At 34.9% G+C, this 20,541-nt stretch overlaps 1 protein-coding gene across 1 annotated transcript in view; it reads right to left on the reverse strand.

Moving 5' to 3' along the window:
* Positions 1–1,580: 1,580 nt before the first annotated feature.
* Positions 1,581–20,541, reverse strand: part of LOC131078989 (ras-related protein RABC1) — a 38,927-nt gene continuing 19,966 nt past the window's right edge. The window contains exons 3-6 of the mRNA XM_058016853.2: positions 13,473–13,538; positions 12,874–12,995; positions 11,874–12,002; positions 1,581–1,851 (exon numbers count right to left, since the gene is read on the reverse strand). Of these exons, the coding sequence (XP_057872836.1) occupies positions 1,744–1,851; positions 11,874–12,002; positions 12,874–12,995; positions 13,473–13,538 (425 nt within the window). The 3' untranslated portion in view covers positions 1,581–1,743. The remainder of the gene's footprint in view (positions 1,852–11,873; positions 12,003–12,873; positions 12,996–13,472; positions 13,539–20,541) is intronic.

Here is a 20,541-nt window from a genome sequence, read left to right on the forward strand (position 1 = left end):
GGCATTAAAATGTGACTTATACTAGAATGTTATATTTCATGTATATGTAAGTCATTAATATAAAAAAATAAACAATATAAAAAGAAACAAAATCTATTTCATAGATTTAGACTCAGATTCCCGCCGTAAAACGAGCCATTTCAAATTTTGGCTCGAGACCCCAAAGCATGATGAGATTCTGCTTCATTCGACTCATTTTTTGTGTTATATAAGGAAAAAGGCATTAAAATGTGACATACTTGAATGTTATATTTCATGTATATGTAAGTCGTTTATAATATAAAAAAAGAAACAATATAAAAAGAAACGAAATCCTGTTTGGTAGATTTAGACTCGGGTTCCCACTGCAAAACGAGTCATTTCAAATTTTGGCTCGAGACCCCAAAGCATGATGAGATCCTTCTTTGTTCGACACATTTTTTGTGTTTTTGGCTATGTTTGAAACTTTAACTCTTAAGTGAACTCAACTTTGTGCATTTACCCTGAGATGCAAACATTCTTCTCTATCTAGCAGTAGCCGCAATTGAAGGTTGTTAATAAGTTGGCAAGGGGCACTTACCAAAAAGCCAGCCCCAAAATCTTAATTCAGAAGTTACCATGAGCCCTGCTTACTATATAAACATTTTCTTCAACAAATAGATAAAAGTCCATGTATTTTCACTACAAAAATTCAAATCGTTTGATTTAAGTCATGTAGGTGCATTGGTATGGAGGGTTTCAATAAACCAACTCGCTGATTCTATTAAAAATTTTCCTTCACCTTTTTGTTTTTGTTTTTTTGCATCAGGTAAATTTTCCATCACATTATTTGTATACATAGATTACAAGTTGTGAGGGTGGATGTTATCATATGGATGATTGATTCACTTTCATGCTAAAGAAGGAAACCGGTTACATGCATCCTATTAACAAGTTGAACATAGAAAATTTTGGTACTTAAATATATGAGCAAATTGACATTTTGAAGAATCTGCTTTCCGTTTGTTACTTGTGAAAAGATGCGAGACAGGATGAATAGTTTAGAAAATAAACAAAATGTACAGATTACCGAATGGAAAGTGAAGAGGAGGAAGATGAGATGAAATTTTACTTCACAAATACAAGAAATATGCATTAGACGTGCCCTGCATAAAGATAGAAGAGAGGCATCGAGATACAAAAAGACAAATTCATTGGAAGCTAACTTTTCTCCATTCCAGACTCACTAGACTCAATTTTATCATCTCGATCTTGTTCAATGACCAAGTAACAAATATTCTGAAGCAATGCAGCAATAGCAACTGCCATTTTAATCATTTTTCCCTATTAATCATGGCCGTGAAACAAATGCATTCTTAAAGTTAGTATGGGAAATCAAAGACCGATACCTTATGTGATACTCGAATCATGCATGTTAGGAGTGCTTATGATCATTGTGGCTGTAGAGAACTTATTAGAATTTGGACAATGAAAAGTCCTAACAGCACAAATAAGAAACAAAGAACGTAAATGTTGTAAGAAATCAAAGCATGATTCACACAACTTAACACCAATACCATGACCAAAATTACTGAACCAGAACCTTCTACTAGATACACGCATTGATATTTTATTCACGATTATTTATGCTGATAGATAAAATAATATGTATTCTTACACATTCTCAGAATCACCTTTTGAGTATATATTCATACATGTTAAGCAATAAGGAAATGCTCAAATCCAATACTAGCTCAATCAAGACCTAAGGGTAACTTATAACAATCAACAGCAGCCACTACTAGCATTTGTATCATTCGCCTGCTCTTGTTTAAAAATGTTTCTTTTTGATGACGCTGAAGATTCTTGCAGCAGGCTCGGTGTATCCAAAATCTGTAGAAAAATTGCATATAACATTATAATTAGAATATACACTGAATCCATCTCCCTCGAGACATCCTAAATTTGTCAAAACAAAACTTTCTTATAAGTTGATGTATCAAATTAAGGAGATGATTTTGGTAACAGTATTAGTAGATATTGATCTTCCTTGATACATAATACGTACTTGATTAGCATCTGATAGCAAAATGGCTAATTTGGGGATTAGGCATAATAAATCAACACTTCCAGTTGTCAGTATTTATGTACAGAATGATGTCTCAGGTTGATATAGCTGACTATGAATGATTATTTTTATAAAGGCTGTATTAAGTGAACTGGTTGTACTTCAAAGATATGCCAGATTCCGTACATATGTGCTGTATTTGCATTATATTTCCTTACCTACATGCATGAAGGTATTTATAGGCCTTACCTGCAGAATTTGTGAGCAGAACTGTGGGGTACGCATGCAGAAGATTATTTGTTGATCAATATAGAGTGTTCACATATCTTGAAGAAAAAATGCATGTTTTATTGTTATTGTAATCTAATTGTGAAATTTCTATTTTATGAGGTCATGCATACTGAATCAATAATAATAATCTAGGCAAAATTTGATGACTCGGCTGATGTAAATTCCTTCTATAAAAGGCTACATTAGGCACGACAGTTGTACCTGCATGGCATACCAAATTACTATTTATCTTTAGTCCTGCAAGAGATGGTATATATCTTGCATTTTATTTCATTACCTACTTATGTACAGGTAAGTGAAAAGTCCTTGCCTACATTCTGTGAGTAAGAAGTTTTTGAGCATAAATGCGAAGCATCCAAAAGATTATTTACCAATCATATGTACACTCCACTCATCTTGATTAAACAAAGCATATTAATTATTATTTTTCATATTCATAACTGTTGGGTACCATACTTGACCATCTATTGTATTTTAGGAAATGAAATAAGAACGTAGATGATAGAATAAATATGGGAATAATAAAGGTTCTCAAGTCGTCCTTAGTGAGGCCCTTGAGTTAATTACATAGTGATTACTTGAGACATAGAAGTAATGTATGGAATAGCCACCAAATAGTTTTGCATGAACAAAGTATAAAATACGAATGAATCTAAGTAAGGAAGTTGGGTGTAACTGAACCTTTTCCTCATTGTAACTCTGAGTATGTTATGAATTTAAATGAAGACGTTTCCTTGCATTTGTGTAACAATATAACAGGTTGAAGAGTTGGAGTCTTCCCCCAATAAGGATTAGTAAATGTGCAAACTAAAAAGAGGCAGGATCCTGTCTCCTACAGGAGCAAGGACATACCAGCTCCGAAAGGTAGCAAATTAATTATTTCTTTCCCATGTCATTTTCTTTCCTACAACTTAATTTCATGTTGTAAAAATGCTAAAATAGGCTGTACGATATTTCTTTCCCATGTCATTTTCTTTCCTACAACTTAATTTCATGTTGTAAAAATACTAAAATAGGCTCTACGACAGGTTTCAACTGTGAAAGCATGTATACCACAGAACCTGGTTGAAAGCTTGAGCCTTGAACTACCTGATTCTGTAACTGCCAATAGGGTAATACTCTTGTTTATCACTCTGTATCTGTAAATATTACTTTGGTTTCTCCAAAAAACCTTCAAGCACAAGAGAAGAGTATACACTGATACCTAATTGCTTCCTACTACTAGACGCACAAAAAACTCAACAACTCACTAGACTTATCTCGATCCATGTCTTGACCTAAGAATTTGGTAACACCAAATCAAACTTAGTACCAAGTAAGACAATCACTTGCTTTATTAAAGCTAAAGGAAGAATATCATGTCAAATGGACACAATGTCAATCATTTGTTTTATTATAACAAAACTTATTTTGAATGGCTGATGTATGGGTCCACTAGGACTCGGCCGAGTCTGGCTAAGTCTGCTCAGACTCACCGAGTCTCGAGCCTCAGACTCTGCTGCACCAAGCAAAAAATATAAAACAAAAATAATAAAAAATGGTTTGTTTTAACTTGTAAATTAAAAACTCAGATGTGTTTTAAAATTAGAAGATTCTGTTAGTCTAAAAAATATATCCTGGGCACATAATCTAGCAGCCAAAAAAAGTATATAACACAGAAGAGGTATGACATTTGAGCGTAATTTAGTTTCAGTTTAGTAAATGACAATTTTTTATTGTTTTTGTTAGTATTTTTAGTGGTGTGTACTTATGAGTTATTGCACTCAAGTTTGCTGTTACAATTGCCTTTTTGAATTCAGAATCTGTTTACCATGGTCTGAAACTTTAACATGATTTTAGAGCACATTGACTGAAATCTTTTAGATCCTTGTAGGGAGTGCAGCACTACATATTAGAGGGAATTGTTAAAGGATTCACACCTTGGAAGTGTAGATTTCAAATGCTATTGTACGAAGTTGATTGACTTTTTGTGGAAGATAAGATTGCACCTCCTAACAATCTTGTGCAACTGACTGAGCATAACAAGAAGTTGGCAAGGCAAAGAAAATCATCCTAGTTTTGGTGAAAGACCATTTGACCCCTCACATCGCAGAGAAAACACTATCATGAATAATTCTTGGAAGATGCTGCCAAAGAACAATCTTAGTGCCATATACAAGAATGATACAAACATGATGACTGTTACCTCGTGAAGATCGTTAAACATCAGACCAACTTGTTGCTATAGTGGCAAAGGTCAACGATGATGAGTTGCTGTCCATAGCACTAAAATGAATTCTTATCTTGGGATACATTTGTTCAATCTGTTTGCTGTTGTGAGATGCTTACCACTTTTGAGAAGCTTTGGGATGATTTTATCCAATATGAGAACCTACCTTTAGTTTCACTTCAAAGTTGCTTCTATTTGACGAGATTATTGTGTCTTTAAGGTTTATTTATTAAAGGATGCATGAAACAAGTTTTAAGTGCTTAAAAATCTTTGAATTTCTTGGGTTTTTCAATTTGCCGAGTCTTGGCCAATTTTGGCTGAGTCCAGCCATCGAGTCCAAGTCCGAGTCAAAAATCAGCTTGCCGAGTCTAAGTCTTGTAACTATGCTTCAAACAATAATTTACAGATTGTACAATATTGTTATCCACCATTTGCCATCTGTCGTCTCATTTCAATAAGTATCATCTACCTAGAGTATCAAAACTCACCGCGAGTCAGGCAGGTTTCTTGAGTTGGCGAGTCGAGTGAAGCTCGACGAGTTTTGGTAGCTCGTGACTCGGACTCATCGAGTTTTTTGCATACCTCGCATGACTTGCGAGTCAGGCGAGTTATGGACAAACTCGCCAAGTCTGAGCCCAGGATTCGCGCCGCGGTAGGTCACGTTTTGACTCGACCAAACAGATTTTGGACACTAACTTCTCTCTGATCACTCTAGCGGAGATCGATCCAGAGTTTGAGTGGATCAATGAGTCTACCGATCCCATCTTCACTGAGAAGGGACCATGAGTGGGTTGACCAGGCAGACAGAGAGGCTGAGGCTGTGGCTATGGCAGAGGAGGATAGAGCACGATCCGGCACAAGCATAGCTAATGTTGATCATTGTGGCACCTCACAGGCGGAGACTATGGCTACTCAGTCATCCAGGACCTACCTTAGACGCCTTTGTAGGAGGCAGACCGACTACTTTGAGGTTGAGGTTGAGCTAGAGCTAGAGCTAGACCCTGAGCCATAGACTTGTTTTTGTTTACAGTTACATATATGTTTGGGAACATTTGATGTCATGGATTTTATATACATTTGACAACATTTATAACTCTATATATCTATTTTTTCTATTTCATTCAGCTACAATTTACATTTCTACGCATGTGATGGATGTATATTTATGTATGTGATCAAATTAGCTTCTATTTGATGATGTTATAGTGTCTTTAAGCTTTATTCAATAATGGGTGCATGAAACAAGTTTTAAATCGTTAAAAATCTCTAAATTTCAAGGGTTTTTTTTATTTTGCCAAGTCACGAGTTGAGTCGGCCTTGCCGAGTCCGAGTTTGGGAACTTTGCATCTACCAATATTAAGTACGAGGTGAATGCCAAGCTTATTGAAGATATCATCAAAATAAAATAAAAAGATATAGTGATATTTGTAGCAATGTTTGATCTTCTTGATAGTTGGCTGACTCATAGGTAGGTACCAATCTCCAAGGATGTGCATCTGAATGTGCTCAATGTACCATTCAAACTAACTATTAGAGAAGTGAACACATAGATTGAGGATATGCAATAGAGTATACGCAGTATCAACCTTGAAGATATCATTTTAATTAGTGTCATCTACCAATATTAGATACAAGATGTATGCCAGGAAAATTGAAGATATCATCAAAATAAAAAAGAAGTGATATTTGTAGCAACGTTTGATCTTCTTGATAGTTGGCTAGCACATAGGTAGGTACCAATTTCCAAGGATGCCTGTCTGAATGTGTTCAATGTACCATTCAAATTAGAGAAGTGAACACACAGATTTAGGATATGCAGGAGAGTATTACGAGCAGTATCAACCTTGATAGGGGTTAGTCTAATAACTGAACTTCACAAGAGACTAAAAATATTCACAAAACTATCTAAAATATGAAAAGTAAAAGAAAAACTTGTGGTAATGTTTCTACGAAGCATGACGATATGAACCTATTTGTACTGTCAGTACAAGATGTTTTAGGACAACCAATTGTCTCTTAGTAAGCTCTGTAGACTTTATTTTAATTAATTTTAATTTCTCTTGATTGCGCTCTCTCTGAATGTAACTTCAGCCATCATTCGAAAAAAAATGCAAAGTGGGATTTTTAAAAGAAAACTAATATCTTCTTTTGGCATTCTTCAATAAACTAATATCTTAATGCTAAAGCAGAAAGATCTTCTGACATGAAATTGTCAGATGCATCATAATTTCCAAAAACATATGTTGAACTAATATGAAGAAGATGAAATATAACAATAATTATAATTGAATATATCAAAATTTCCAAAAACATCGTAATTTCTAATGGCTCACTAAGACTATACCAAAATTATAAAAAGAAAAAGATTTAAACTGTTGTAGAAAATATCAACCTAGAACAATATGAGTTTCAATAGTTTCATCATTCTAAAGTAAGCAAAGAGAACTAAAATCACCAAGATTGACAAGAATATTGCTAGCTTTCTATATACTTTTTACTATTCCAAGACCTTTAACAATAATTTTCTCACAACACCAATACAGGGGAGAGAGGGCATAACGCTTAGCTATACTAATAGTAGAGCCATTATCTATCCAGGGAAAAAACTTTTGACTAAAACCTTCTAGCTTAACAGAAATAACTGGTTTAAAGTTTAAACAGAAAACTCAAGAATTTACAATGATAAATACAGAGAAACGTTTGAAAGAAAATTAACAAACTCAACATATAATAACAGAACAAAGGATCCAAAGCAAGTTGACTACACATTGTAGGGCTAATAGAAGATTCTAATAAGAATTCTTCAAAAACAGTTCTATTTTTCTTTAAGAATCTGTTGTTCGTATTTCAAAATAACTTTTTGAAATAGATCTTTCTATACTTGTGAGACTGCTATAGGGACTATTTTGTAGAAACTGATTCAAAAAATGAAGTTCTCCCTCTCCAATGTCACATGTATAGCATCTTCCATATTAATTGCACCAATATTTTTCATCATATAAAGCATTTGTTTCATTAGTGTATTCATAAGATAAGAGTTCACTACAATTACATGAAAACTCTAGCTAAAATAGCCATCATTAAATCTAAGGTAAGTCTACCATTGTTTTGAGTGTAAAATTGTTAACGTAAAGGAAATACCTTATAAGGGACTCTTAAAAGGAGAGCAATGAGAATACAAAGATCACTCAAGTGTCAAGAGACAATAACAATAATAATAATTGAATAAAAGGATAATAAAGGCTCAATCCTAACTCATTCTAATCATCCCAACTGCAAAATAATTGAATAACTTTATTCAGTTAGAGAGCTGTTTAAATAGGCGATTACAAGCGATGATATTTCTAAAAAGAAACAACTGCTTCTAAAAATAGAAGCCAAAAATAGAAAACTAAATAGAGTAAAAATTACACTAATGACAATTAAAATACTAATTAAATAATAATTAAATAATAATTAAATATTCTAAAACCCTCCCTTATGGTCATTTTATCAACGAACTACCCTACAGAAGACACTGCAGGCCTTTTGATCACAAATGCAAAGAACACTTCGTTGCAGCGGAGACCCTCCCAGGATCTGCAAAGTGGTAATGACCAAGAATACCAGAATCCATCCAACCTGATGTTAGGTAACCATACTGAAACCTGAAACAACGATTGAGGAAAAATCGACAAACCCTCCAAAACTGAAGATACAAATCATCATTTTTTGTGGAAACAAATGATAAAAACCCTAAACAGGAACAAAAATCTTGAAATGATTTTTGAGGAGAAAATCGAACATAACCCTGAAACGTCGCGCGGTAAAACCCCAAACATCACATGGTAAAACACCAAACATCACGTGGCAAAACATCAGACATCACGCGGTAAAACACAAGACATCACGCAGTAAAACCCTGATATTTGAGGAAAAAATCAAGCAAAACCCTCCCATGATTTTTTGTGGAGGAAAATCAGAAAACCTAACAGAATTTTTCAAGAAAAAATCGTGAAAACCTTGGGACCTGTAGGACAAGGTCTGGCCTAAATCAATCTAATCAAAGCAATGATATTTAAAAAATCAGAATACAAGCAGCTGCAAAAAAAATATTTTAAACCCTGGAGTGAAATTCTTGGCACGAATCCCAATGCACAAATTTTGAGGTTCGCTGAAAACCCCAGAAGTTAAAATTTCCTGCAAATTTAGAACTTATTATTTTTCTGACAAAAAGTAAGAAAAATAATAATAGGCAGAAAAAAAATAGTTTTTAAAAAAAACAGAAAAAACGTTTAAAAAACAGGGCTTAACCCTAGGTCGCCGCGGCAGAAACCCTAGCCGCCGAAAAGAACAGTCTGGCACAAAAAAAAATTGAGCCGAAAAAAATACAAGTTCTGAAAAATCTAAGGCAAACCCTCAAAAGGTCACAATTTTTCCTGACGCAAATGAAACAACCCGCCTAAACACCACTGCAGAAACCCTTTGCGTGCCCCAGAAAACGACTGAAAATTGCAAAACCCAGAACAAAAAAAATCCGGTGCTTTAAAACATGACTGTCAAACCCTAATCCACGAACAGAAAACACCAGAAAAATTGCTGGAGTCACCACTAATACTCTAAAAGAAACGACAGACTTTGGGCAAAACGCAGCCAAAATAAACCACAAAAATCGTGATTTTCGGGCTTCTTAAAAAAAATGGCCACCACTGTGCAGAAGAATCGTGCCGCCAGGATAAAGTACGACAGCTCAAAAAAACTGACGAAGAACAAAAAACGTGAACTGAATCAAATGTCATCGCTCAGGTAAAATTGCGCACTCGGGCCAAAAGAAACACCAAAAATCAAAAAAAAAAACACCACGAAAAATCTGCAGAAAAAATTGCCGCCACCGGAAAATAAAATCACGATTTTTGAAAAAAACGCGGGATTTTACAGACACAACCCAGCTGAAGAAAATCTGCCCAGTAAAAAATCCCCGACGCCAAGTCGCGTGGGTTGCGAAAAATACGGCAGGAAAGGGCACCAAACACCCTGGTCGCAAAACTGAGGAAAAACGCGGAAACCAGAAAAACCACAAACTCAGCCACAAAAAAAAATGGAAAACTCAGAAACCTGTATAAGGATAATTGATGCCCACGATTTTCAAACCCTTGGCAAATCACCGAAGACAAAAATGACTCTGCTCTCCAGTTCAGTTTTTTTTTTAAACTTAAGAAAAAAAAAAATTCTGGTAATAATATCCAGAAAGAGAAATTAAAAAATTCTCCAGATCCTATAAAATCCCATCGACCGGCGCTCTGATACCATGAAAAATAATTGAATAACTTTATTCAGTTATAGAGCCGTTTAAATAGGCGATTAAAAGCGATGATGTTTCTAAAAAGAAACAACTGCTTCTAAATATAGAAGCCAAAAATAGAAAACTAAATAAAGCAAAAATTACACTAATGACCATTAAAATACTAATTAAATAATAATTAAATATTCTAATACCAACAACATACAAAATGCTTCAGCATTACCCAGCAATAATAGGCGTATATATCGCAGCCTTTTTAAAGACAGGAATTTACAAATCTTTGAGGCTCTAATACCATTCATTATGACTGGCTCTGATACCATTTATGTATATGGTGTCAGAGCCATAGATATAACAAATGGCAACAAGGCCATAGACATTAATAAATATTGTAGCCTTACTAATGACAGGACTTTAAAGATATTTGAGTCTTTAATACCATTTATTATGTTTATGGCTCTGATACCATTTATCATACCTCTTGATAATAAATGGTGGTATTGAATTGGTAAAAGGGATCACCTCGGTTTTGAGATGTTTGCAAGCCAAGAAAGTGGCTTCATAGCCCATTTATGGTGATTCTTGATAATGTGGGCTCCTTATCAATCAAAACAAATGAGCTATTTCAGACATCAATCTTATCAACATCAATGCTATTGTTAGTCCTGACAATCATTCATGGAAGAGACTAACAAGCATCGTAGGGGTGCTAGGTACAACTAATTGATATTACTATATTAGTGACATTGAGCACCCCTTTCTTACAAATGTATATAAAGTAAAAAATATATTGTACTTATTAATTATTATGCTTAAAATTCAGGAAGATCAGTTCATACAAAGAATTGTAATTGTAACTTCCATTTATGGTGATTCTTGAATAATGTGGCTCCTTTATCAATCAAAACAAATGAGCTATTTCAGACATCAATCTTATCAACATCAAAACAATGGTGATGTGGCTCCTTTATGGTGATGTCTGAATAGCCCATTTATGGTGATTCTTAATAATGTGGCTCCTTATCAATCAAAACAAATGAGCTATTTCAGACATCAATCTTATCAACATCAATGCTATTGTTAGTCCTGACAATCATTCATGGAAGAGACTAACAAGCATCGTAGGGGTGCTAGGTACAACTATTTGATATTACTATATTAGTGACATTGAGCACCCCTTTCTTACAAATGTATATAAAGTAAAAAATATATTGTACTTATTAATTATTATGCTAAAAATTCAGGAAGATCAGTTCATACAAAGAATTGTAATTGTAACTTCCACATTTTCTATGTATACATTTGAAAATATGTAGATTATTGGATCTGTAAATTCAATAGCCACACACCAATCCACACCTGCACCATCTCTTGCACCCCTTCGTGCGGTAACCATATTTCATGGAACTTGATTCTTTTATTAATCTTGTGATTTCTAATAGAAGAAAAGCAATTATAAATCTAAGAAAATAAATCTTATGAAAAGCTGCTGTCAAGAAGACAAACATTTATTTTTCAGAACTATCGACAGAATAGTTTCCTTTTGACAGGGAACATGAGAATATTGGCTTGTTCCTTGATTTAAGTTGATCTACCCAGTTGGCTTTTTATTCTATATTTCCAAATTCCATCAATATTGCAAAGACTTCCCTTCTGCTGGAAGATAATCAATTGAAAAATATAGCAGCTAAATGCTACACATTGCCAAATACAAGAAACAAGGAATATTTGTCATTTATTCATTATATTACAGCCAATCATGCTGCTGTTCATCGTAATTATATGTAATCCAGGCAGGTTTCCTTGTTCAATGGGAAAAGATTCAATAAAATATAAACAAGCCAAACATGAACATATTATTGTTCCTTGATCTTTTAAAAACTAAGAATGAATTTGATCTCGTGTTTATCACTGCTAAATTACATTGCATGCCTGTAGATATATATTTTTGAGCTCTAATTTTGTAGTCCAAAAAAATAGCCATCGCAGAATTTTCTAACTGAATACTAATCAGAGCTTTAACTAAAATAACAAACTATCACAATAAAGCATTATCTACAAAATACCTTCAAAACAAGTTCCTCAAAGCAATTTTCTACGTTGATGCGTGTCTTCGCACTGCATTCAAGGAACAAGGCTCCAAGTTGCCTTGCCAGATCAATCCCCTCTTTCTTGCTGACAACTCTCTCATCTTCCTGGAACACAACAGAATGAAATTGAACAAATACAGTTATATCTCAAATATCAATATCACAAACTGGTTCATTACAATATCAGATCAACAGCATCAGACATGTCTGCATAAGCACAAAAACCTACAAATTTGCAGAAAAGTTGAGAAGCAGCTAGAGAAACTTAATTTTTAAACACATATATACATGTTAGCGCATATGTATGTATATATCTATAAAGAGAAATGTATATATAAACATATGTATGTATGTGTGTACTTGTGTGTGCTGTTAGGACTTGATGTTTTACATCTTGCAAATCCTAGGAACAATGTATTTATTTATTAACTATGACGTTTGAAATTTTGGGCCATCATGGACTGGGAGCACCACACTTGGGAGGAATCTCAAGATTCCTTGGATGACATGATGCCAGTTGGCAATTGTATTAAGAAAGTTGTAAGAGAATACTGAAAAATGAGTGCATAGTGAACTAGGAAGAGCATCTTTCATCAGCTCAAATATAGCCATTTAATAGGGTTGTAAATGTAATAGTGCTCCTAATCAAAACTAAGTTCGTGGTAAATGATATACCTTGTAGAAAGAATAAATAAATATTGCAAAGCTAGATAGGACAAACATATTTTGGCTTTAAGAGTTTTACTTAATTTTTCACTTTTTAGTGATGAGGTCCCAGTAATTAAATTAAAAAAATAAAAATTGAAGTGTAGTAGAAGTCACTTTGCTGAAATGTTCACCTACAACAAGAGTAGAGAAATATTCAATTGGATAGATTTTCCACTAATGGTTATTAAATCTAAAAGAACCTGACAATAGTCAAGTCCCTTAAAATATAGATTAGTGTTGAAATTGAAAATTTCCCGACAGAGATTACCCTGTCAACTTTATTTCCAACAAGCATCTTGATGCAGTCTTGATTTGTTGAATGCTGATCCGCCTCCTTTGCCCATATGTCTGACAGATTTGTAAATGTTTGTCGCCGTGTGACATCATAAACTGCATTTGATTGCATACACTAAAAAAATGAGTGATAAGAGGTGTAATACAGGGAAGAAATTTATCACCATTTATTCATTTATTCATTTAGTTCCATATTTTGACATGCTTTTAGAGCCAAGAGATGGTAAAGCCAACAACATAAAGAAGAAACAAAATGATAAGACAAATGGTGACGGAAAGCACACAAGAACGGAGAACAAAAATCTTGATTTTCATATATTCATTTAGCTCCTTAGATTTCAAGCGCATACCTTCAATTTCATTTTGGAAATGATTATTGCATTCTAACAATCCATCAACCCAGTTAGAAATGCACAAGTCAGTTAGGGCTTGGAGTTTGATTTTCCCCTTGAAACATTGTGGATACTACCAAAAGTTTGCAAAATTTGAATCTTGCTCTTCCAGAATTTGCCAATTGAAATGTATTCTAATGATTTTGGAATAGGTGAAACAAAGTTAGCATTTGTCACTTACCAAGAATAATCCCTTGTGCTCCCCTATAGTATGAACTTGTTAATGTTCTGAACCTCTCTTGCCCAGCTGAAAAATGAACAAGCAAATAGATTTAGAGGCAGCATATGGTACATCGTGAAGAATAAAATAATATAAAAAGGTTAATGCTTGAACTCCAGAACCTAGGTATATAGACTTTATAACAAAAGATCACAGCATCATCATGTACGTTAAAGATGAAACAGAATTGGACTAGATAACATAAATAAATATGCAATGAATCTGCATTTGCTGAATCCACATTGCTGTTAAAAATTATTTGTCAACATTCAACATTGGTAAAAAAAAAATTAATTCGCAATGGCACTATGTTACCAGAACTCCACTACCCTCTGCTCTCCGCCTTCCCCATTGAGAAGCATTTTAAGAAAAATGAACTTCCCAATAAAATCAAAGAATTGTTAAAACACGTTTCTGGAGAGTTTTCCACCCATTTTGGAGCCTTGGAAGATTTTCACAGCTTAAAAAAAAAGGTTCTAGGATATTTTCAAAGCTCAGAAAAACATACAGTTCCAACAAAAACTTATCACATTGAATAAAACATAGAACCCTAGATTTAGGATGGAGGACTCATGATTCATTAAGGGGGCTAATAAACTCCATGGATATTCCACTGGAATAATTACCAACTCTAATCCTTTACTCATAGCTTTGTTGCTCTCTAGATTTATGCATTAATTAAGGAACATGAAAGGCATACATCAATAGCGATAAGGAATATTCACATTATCCATGGCCAATGTGTCTTGGTTGTTGATACTTCAAGAAGATATTATAAAGCAAGAACACAACATAAGCAAAGATAACCTGGGAGATTTTTTGCCCTGAAGAAGCCCAATGAGGGAGAAATTCCAGCAAAATAATCCTCGGACAAAACCGATTTGTACAAGTTTGTTCCCTTTGACCTCCAAGAACGCCTCTAACTAGCTCCTTTGATTTAATCCAATTTAATATATTCCTACCTGATTAGATACAGTCAAACAATCAACAGGAAACATTGCAATTGACTTCTAACCTAAGACTTGCATGACCGAAATGTGATTCTCTCAAGAGGCTTCTATCTGTCCAATCCTTCTTTACCTTCCCACGAGGGAAGAATTCCCTCAATGAAGAATTAACTAACACACAACCAATAGGCGTATTTATGCTAGGCGATGGATTCATGAGTTGATTAACAGGAAATGGCATGCCTTTCATTCAAAAGGACAGACGGAGAACTACTTCCACATCCTATATGAGTCTTCAATTTCATTTTTAGACTTTTAGTCCAGTATAGGATGAATTTAACTGTGGCAGAAACCATCAGCTGCATAGTTCTGCCATTATGACAAATTCATCAGGAGTCAAGAGTGAATGATGACTTTGTCCACTGCCAAAAACTTCATTTTCAGACATTCTCCTACTATTTCACCTCTTTTTCATCTGACTCTACCTCAAGAATTCCTCACAGCATGATTGATCTTCAAACACCTTACCATAAGAGTTTAACAGAAATTTTTCAATAATGTACCTTTCGTCCTTTTAGAATTGGTGCATAAATTACTTATGCAAATGACTAAGACAATGAGGAATCCAAGTGTTTGAGACTTCAATCAGAAAATGGAACAAAATTATATTAATGCAAACTATGGATGCCTTTCACAGCATTAGTCCCTAGTATGACCTTATAGAGAGGATTAATCTTCAAACATTTAAGCATCAATTGTTTATAATTCCTCAAACATTAAACAATATTTCTATGCCCAAAGATGAAGAAAACATTTATAAAAAAGCGCCCAAGTTGGGGAGTATCTTTACTTGTTTTTTCCAGGATTTGTTCTTGTGTCACACTGGCCAGAGATGTTGAATTTCATTACATTACTAGGATCACAAGAAGATGACCATGCACAGTAATCATAGGGTGTGCTCGATTAACCACGGGCAGTGATTCAGATCATTGTTGCCCTCCCAACCATAGACAATATAAGGCTATCATCTCCCCCGAGCACGAAATTATCTCTCTCTATATATATATATCAAATATGAACGGCAAGATGCTTTTACAATGGTCAAGTACAAAGGCCAATGTGAATCGCTTCACTCCTTGAAGCTATATGCTCAGATCAATTTACAAAGCACAGCTGTGTATGCAGTCCGCACTGCATTAATGTATCCAGCCTATGAAGAATGTGTTCGATCAGCCAAGGAAGAATATGATCTGCCAAGTAGTGTATTCGCTCTCCCAAAGAATGATTTTGCTGATGATAATTTAATTCGATGTGAGATATGAAAGCCGATCTGCTATGGAAGTCGATCTGTTGTGGATGATGAACGAACTTGCTAGTGATAAACACGGACTGCATATAGGAAATCTTCCACACGATTGGAGTATCTTTAAAATTCACCAAATGAAAGAGGTAGCATCCCTCTTATACACACCACGATGACTCTTCATGAAGAGTCGGCTTCTTCAAGGGCAACATGATCCTTCATCAAGGGGTGGTAGACAATATCAAAGAGGAGACGTGTCTAACCATGGGTGGCGGGTGTGTGTCTTAACCAATGCTTAGTTAAGGACTTAAAAACAAAACCGCTTCATAATGTATATTACCCGCTTTTTCTAGAGTATACACGGGTTCATGATTGTCTAAGGCCGAAAGGCCAATTAGACAATCATGTTTGCTATGTCGGCCAAGGGAAGGATCCGACCATAGCTACAACTTCAACACTCCCTCTTAGCTAGGGAGGAATCCTTCTAGATGTCTATAAGTCACATCACCTCAATGTGATGACTAACACAATGACTACACTCATGTGTATGAAAGAAACTTATCATCTCATTGTGATAGCATATCACCTCATCATGATGTTTGACCACAATTTCTACTCCCATATGTGAAAAGAATAGATATCACCTCACCGTGATATCAACCATCATGGCTTATCCACAGATATCACCTCACGTGATATCCACCATTATGGCTTATATATAGATATCTCCTCACATAATATCCACCATTATGGCTTATCCATAGATATCACCTCACGTGATATCCACCATTATGGCTTATATATAGATATCTCCTCACATAATATCCACCATTATGGCTTATCCATAGATATCACCTCACGTGATATCCACCATTATGGCTTATCCATAGATATCACATCACCAAATATCAACCATTATTGTGAGATCGTCACCTCACAATGATATTCACCATGGCTCATCCAGAGGGTAAACACACAAGTACGGGAAGATCACCACGAACTCTCTCACGTGGTGTTGTCATGGCATCACACACATGACATCCACCATGACCCATATCAAAGGGTGGAGAAAAGGGCTTACACCTCAAGTCTCTCTCAAGGAGAAATGCATTAACAAGAGTTTACACTTTAAACATCTTTTGAAGATAAGAATACATTAGTATATATATAAACAAATATAAACAAATCAATGAATCTGAGACTCAATCTCAGCTAGGGCTTCACTCTCCACCATACCAAGCTTACCTCGAAAGTACACAAACTTACTCTGGAGAGAGGCTTGGTGAGAATGTTTGTTGTTTGCTTCATCAGTACTAATGTATCTCAACTTAATAGCATTCCTTTCCACCATGTCTCTAACATAGTGATACTTGATCTCCACATGCTTTGTTTTGTCATGAAATACAAGATTGACAGAAAGCTTTACACACTTTGATTATCACAATGCATAATTGTAGGTTCTAAGGATTGTCCAAACAATCCTGCAAGAAGCTTCTAAAGCCATGCTGCTTCTCGTGCTCCCACACATGCTGCAATATACTTGGCTTCTGTGGAGCTCAGTGCTACAGAAGATTGTTTCTTGCTGCACCAAGAAATCATAGTTGAACCCAAACTGAAACAACAACCAGAGCTGCTCTTCCGATCAATGACACATCCTGCCCAATCGGAATCAGTATATCCATGCAGCTTCAAGTTCATATCGGAAGAATATCTCGGGCCATATCCAACTGTGCCACGTAAGTACCTAAGCACATCCTTTGCTGCAACCCAATGAATCTGTCTCGGTTCACACATGAACTGACTGAGAGTACTCACTGCAAAGCGGATATGTGGTCTGGTGTTGACCAAATACATCAATGATCTAATCAACTGACAATACATAGTGAGATCTACCAAATCTGAATTGGAAGATGACTCGCTCAACTTCTCCAGATTATATCTCCATCAACGTAGACATGGACTTACAGTCCATCATGCCAAATCTCTTCAGGATGACTATAGTGTACATCCAACTCAAGAAGATCTCATGTGGTCTCTGCCAAACTTCCAGTCCCAGGAAGTAGTGCATAAGGCCAAGATCTCAAATTTGGAGGCTAACTCCCTCTAACACTGAGTTCAGATCTCAAATTTCTACATACAACCAATATATGTGTGTGTGTGTGCAATACCACAAGAGATTAGAGTATCACAGTTCAGATCAGATTTGGTTGTTGCATTTGAGAGCTCCTGCTGTATAAATGCACCTCAGACCTTCCCTAAGATCTTCTCTAGAAATGGGAATAATATTCAATAATTTTCCTCCATCTAACTCCACCAATCTACCTTCTTAAATACCCCACACAAGGCCCCCTTCACCCAAGAGAGGTGACACTTCAACCAAGTCGGCCTCCTTTTAATTTATTTATTTTTAAATCCTTTTTTAACAACTTGGGCACCAAGATAGGATCAAACCAACTAAATTAAATTTATATTTTCATTTTCAGAAATCAAAACAAGGCACCAAACATCTGCAGGTCGGCCTACAAAAATAATGTTCTGATTTGATTAATTTATAGTTCTTTTATGGGAGGCAATTATTCAAGGAGGAAGGAGGTCAACCAAGCATAGGATGTATAAGGCAGTTAGCCCCTATTTAATTGATTTATATCAGGTTGAAGGAGATATCAGGTCGGGGGCATGGCAGTGTATTTGCTTCAGCATTTTTTATTTGACATTTTGATCATTAATCATATGACACAACATGACAAATGACAATGTCATTCCATGTTTGTTTTACTAAAAATAGATTGTAACTAGTGTTACATGAATTAAATTTCAATTCAAGTCCTAAAGTCACTGGAAATCATAAGTTTTGCTAGTTAAGATTCAAATCCTAGGAGAAACCCAGGTAACAACACTTAGAATTGATAAGAATCTAAATGTGTTACATGTACAAATGCAAAATTGATAACAACTCAAAGATAAGTATTAATCAAAGAAAGATGGAAAGGAGAGAGATTAAAACTGAAATCTAAAAGTGCATTAATTTGTACATTTTGTACATGGCAAATGGATGGTTATGTCTAAGCTACATCTAAGCTACAACTATGCTTATGCTATTGCCTATTGTATGAAATCTGATGCTATACGTATCTACATAATGTTACAAAGTATAAAAAGAACATGTCTGAAAAAATATCTCACATTTTACCTCAGTTCATCGCGCATTGCCACATATCCACTATTTCGGATTTAGGGTTGATATGATCTCACCATGTTTATAGAAAATATGTCACGCACCTCATTTATAATTATTTCAAGTCTCTTTTTGCAGTTTCATGCATTTTTTTGGTTTCGAGCCAATTTTGAGTTTCCCAATTATTTCGCAATTTTTACCTATTTTTAAGAGCGACTTAATTGCAATTAATCTTGGAATAACTAGTTGAAAATTTGTCGACTGTAAAAATCATGATTCCAGATTGTTTTAGGGAAAAATCCGAGGAGCTGGCTGATTGAAGATTAATCGTGATTAATCGGGTTTTTTCCCAGATTTTTGCTTCTTTGGTTCAACCACCTTTATTCTCTCCCTCCTATTCTCTCTCCTAAATCTTTGAGTTGTATTGACAACTCACATTATTATTCTTACACACAATCACACACTATAATATTAGTTATTTCACAATTACATAGCTTTATTTTATAACACGTATTAATAAATTTAACTTAAACACACATGTGAACACTAATTCCTAACACCCTCCCTTAGTGTGAACATGGGGAGAAAGTACATCACACGAGAGAGAAACGAAATCGTATGTCTATGCATAGTTTTAGATTTGCAAACTACCATCTAGAGTTTGCCATAAATGATCACCTACAAACAAAAATTTATCCCGCTTTCACTTCCAATAAACTTATCATCGACTGACCATACTTCCACAAAGTCTAGCAATCAGAGGATCTCCATATCCAATTGCTCTCATATACAAATGTTTACAACATCAATGATGACAATATTCTATTCCTTTCAAATTAAACAAAGGCATGTTTACAATGTTCTCAATTGTAGCCACTATTATTGACTGTTGCCACTTGATCTCTAATAGCATAGGAAACTGCCACTACCACTAGAAGTTACCCTTGACTTTACCGATTTGGTGCAAGTAATTTTGTCATTAAAACAATTCTACAACCCTATTACTAGACAAGAGGCTGTTGAATGTCTTCCAGCCTCCATCCTCCAATAGGTTTGCTACTTAGAAAATTTGGATTTGAAGCTCAATTTTAGAATTCCCTCCCTCATCCCCACGCCCACCCCCAACAACATGGATGTCACATACAAGTGAGAATGCAAACAATTACAATTGAGGCAATTTTTCTTTTTTCAACACTTATGAACTTTGACAAGGATTCTTATAATAACATGACAATTTACAACTCGTAAAAATGGACCCAATATTAATTAAAAAATGAAGGTGTCAGGCTCCACCAATAATAGAGCTTGATTATAATGAATCTCTTCAAAGTATAATGTGGTGATTTGAGTATTCTATTCCAAGGTTAATTTTTAGAATGCTTGTGGAAGAAAGACTACCAAATTCCAACAGGAAAAAATAAAATTTGCGATGGTTTCTCGGTGTGCATTGACTGCCAACACACATCCAATTTCAGCAAGCAAATATACACCTTATCAGCAACCATACTTTTAAAAATTTCACCTAAAACAATCTAACTTCGAATATGCAGACATACCTTTTCACTTAAGGGTGGAAACACTAGTAACAAAATAGAAAAAACAAAA

This window comes from Cryptomeria japonica, chromosome 11, assembly GCF_030272615.1.
Source record: "Cryptomeria japonica chromosome 11, Sugi_1.0, whole genome shotgun sequence".
NCBI classification, from domain to species: Eukaryota; Viridiplantae; Streptophyta; class Pinopsida; order Cupressales; family Cupressaceae; genus Cryptomeria; species Cryptomeria japonica.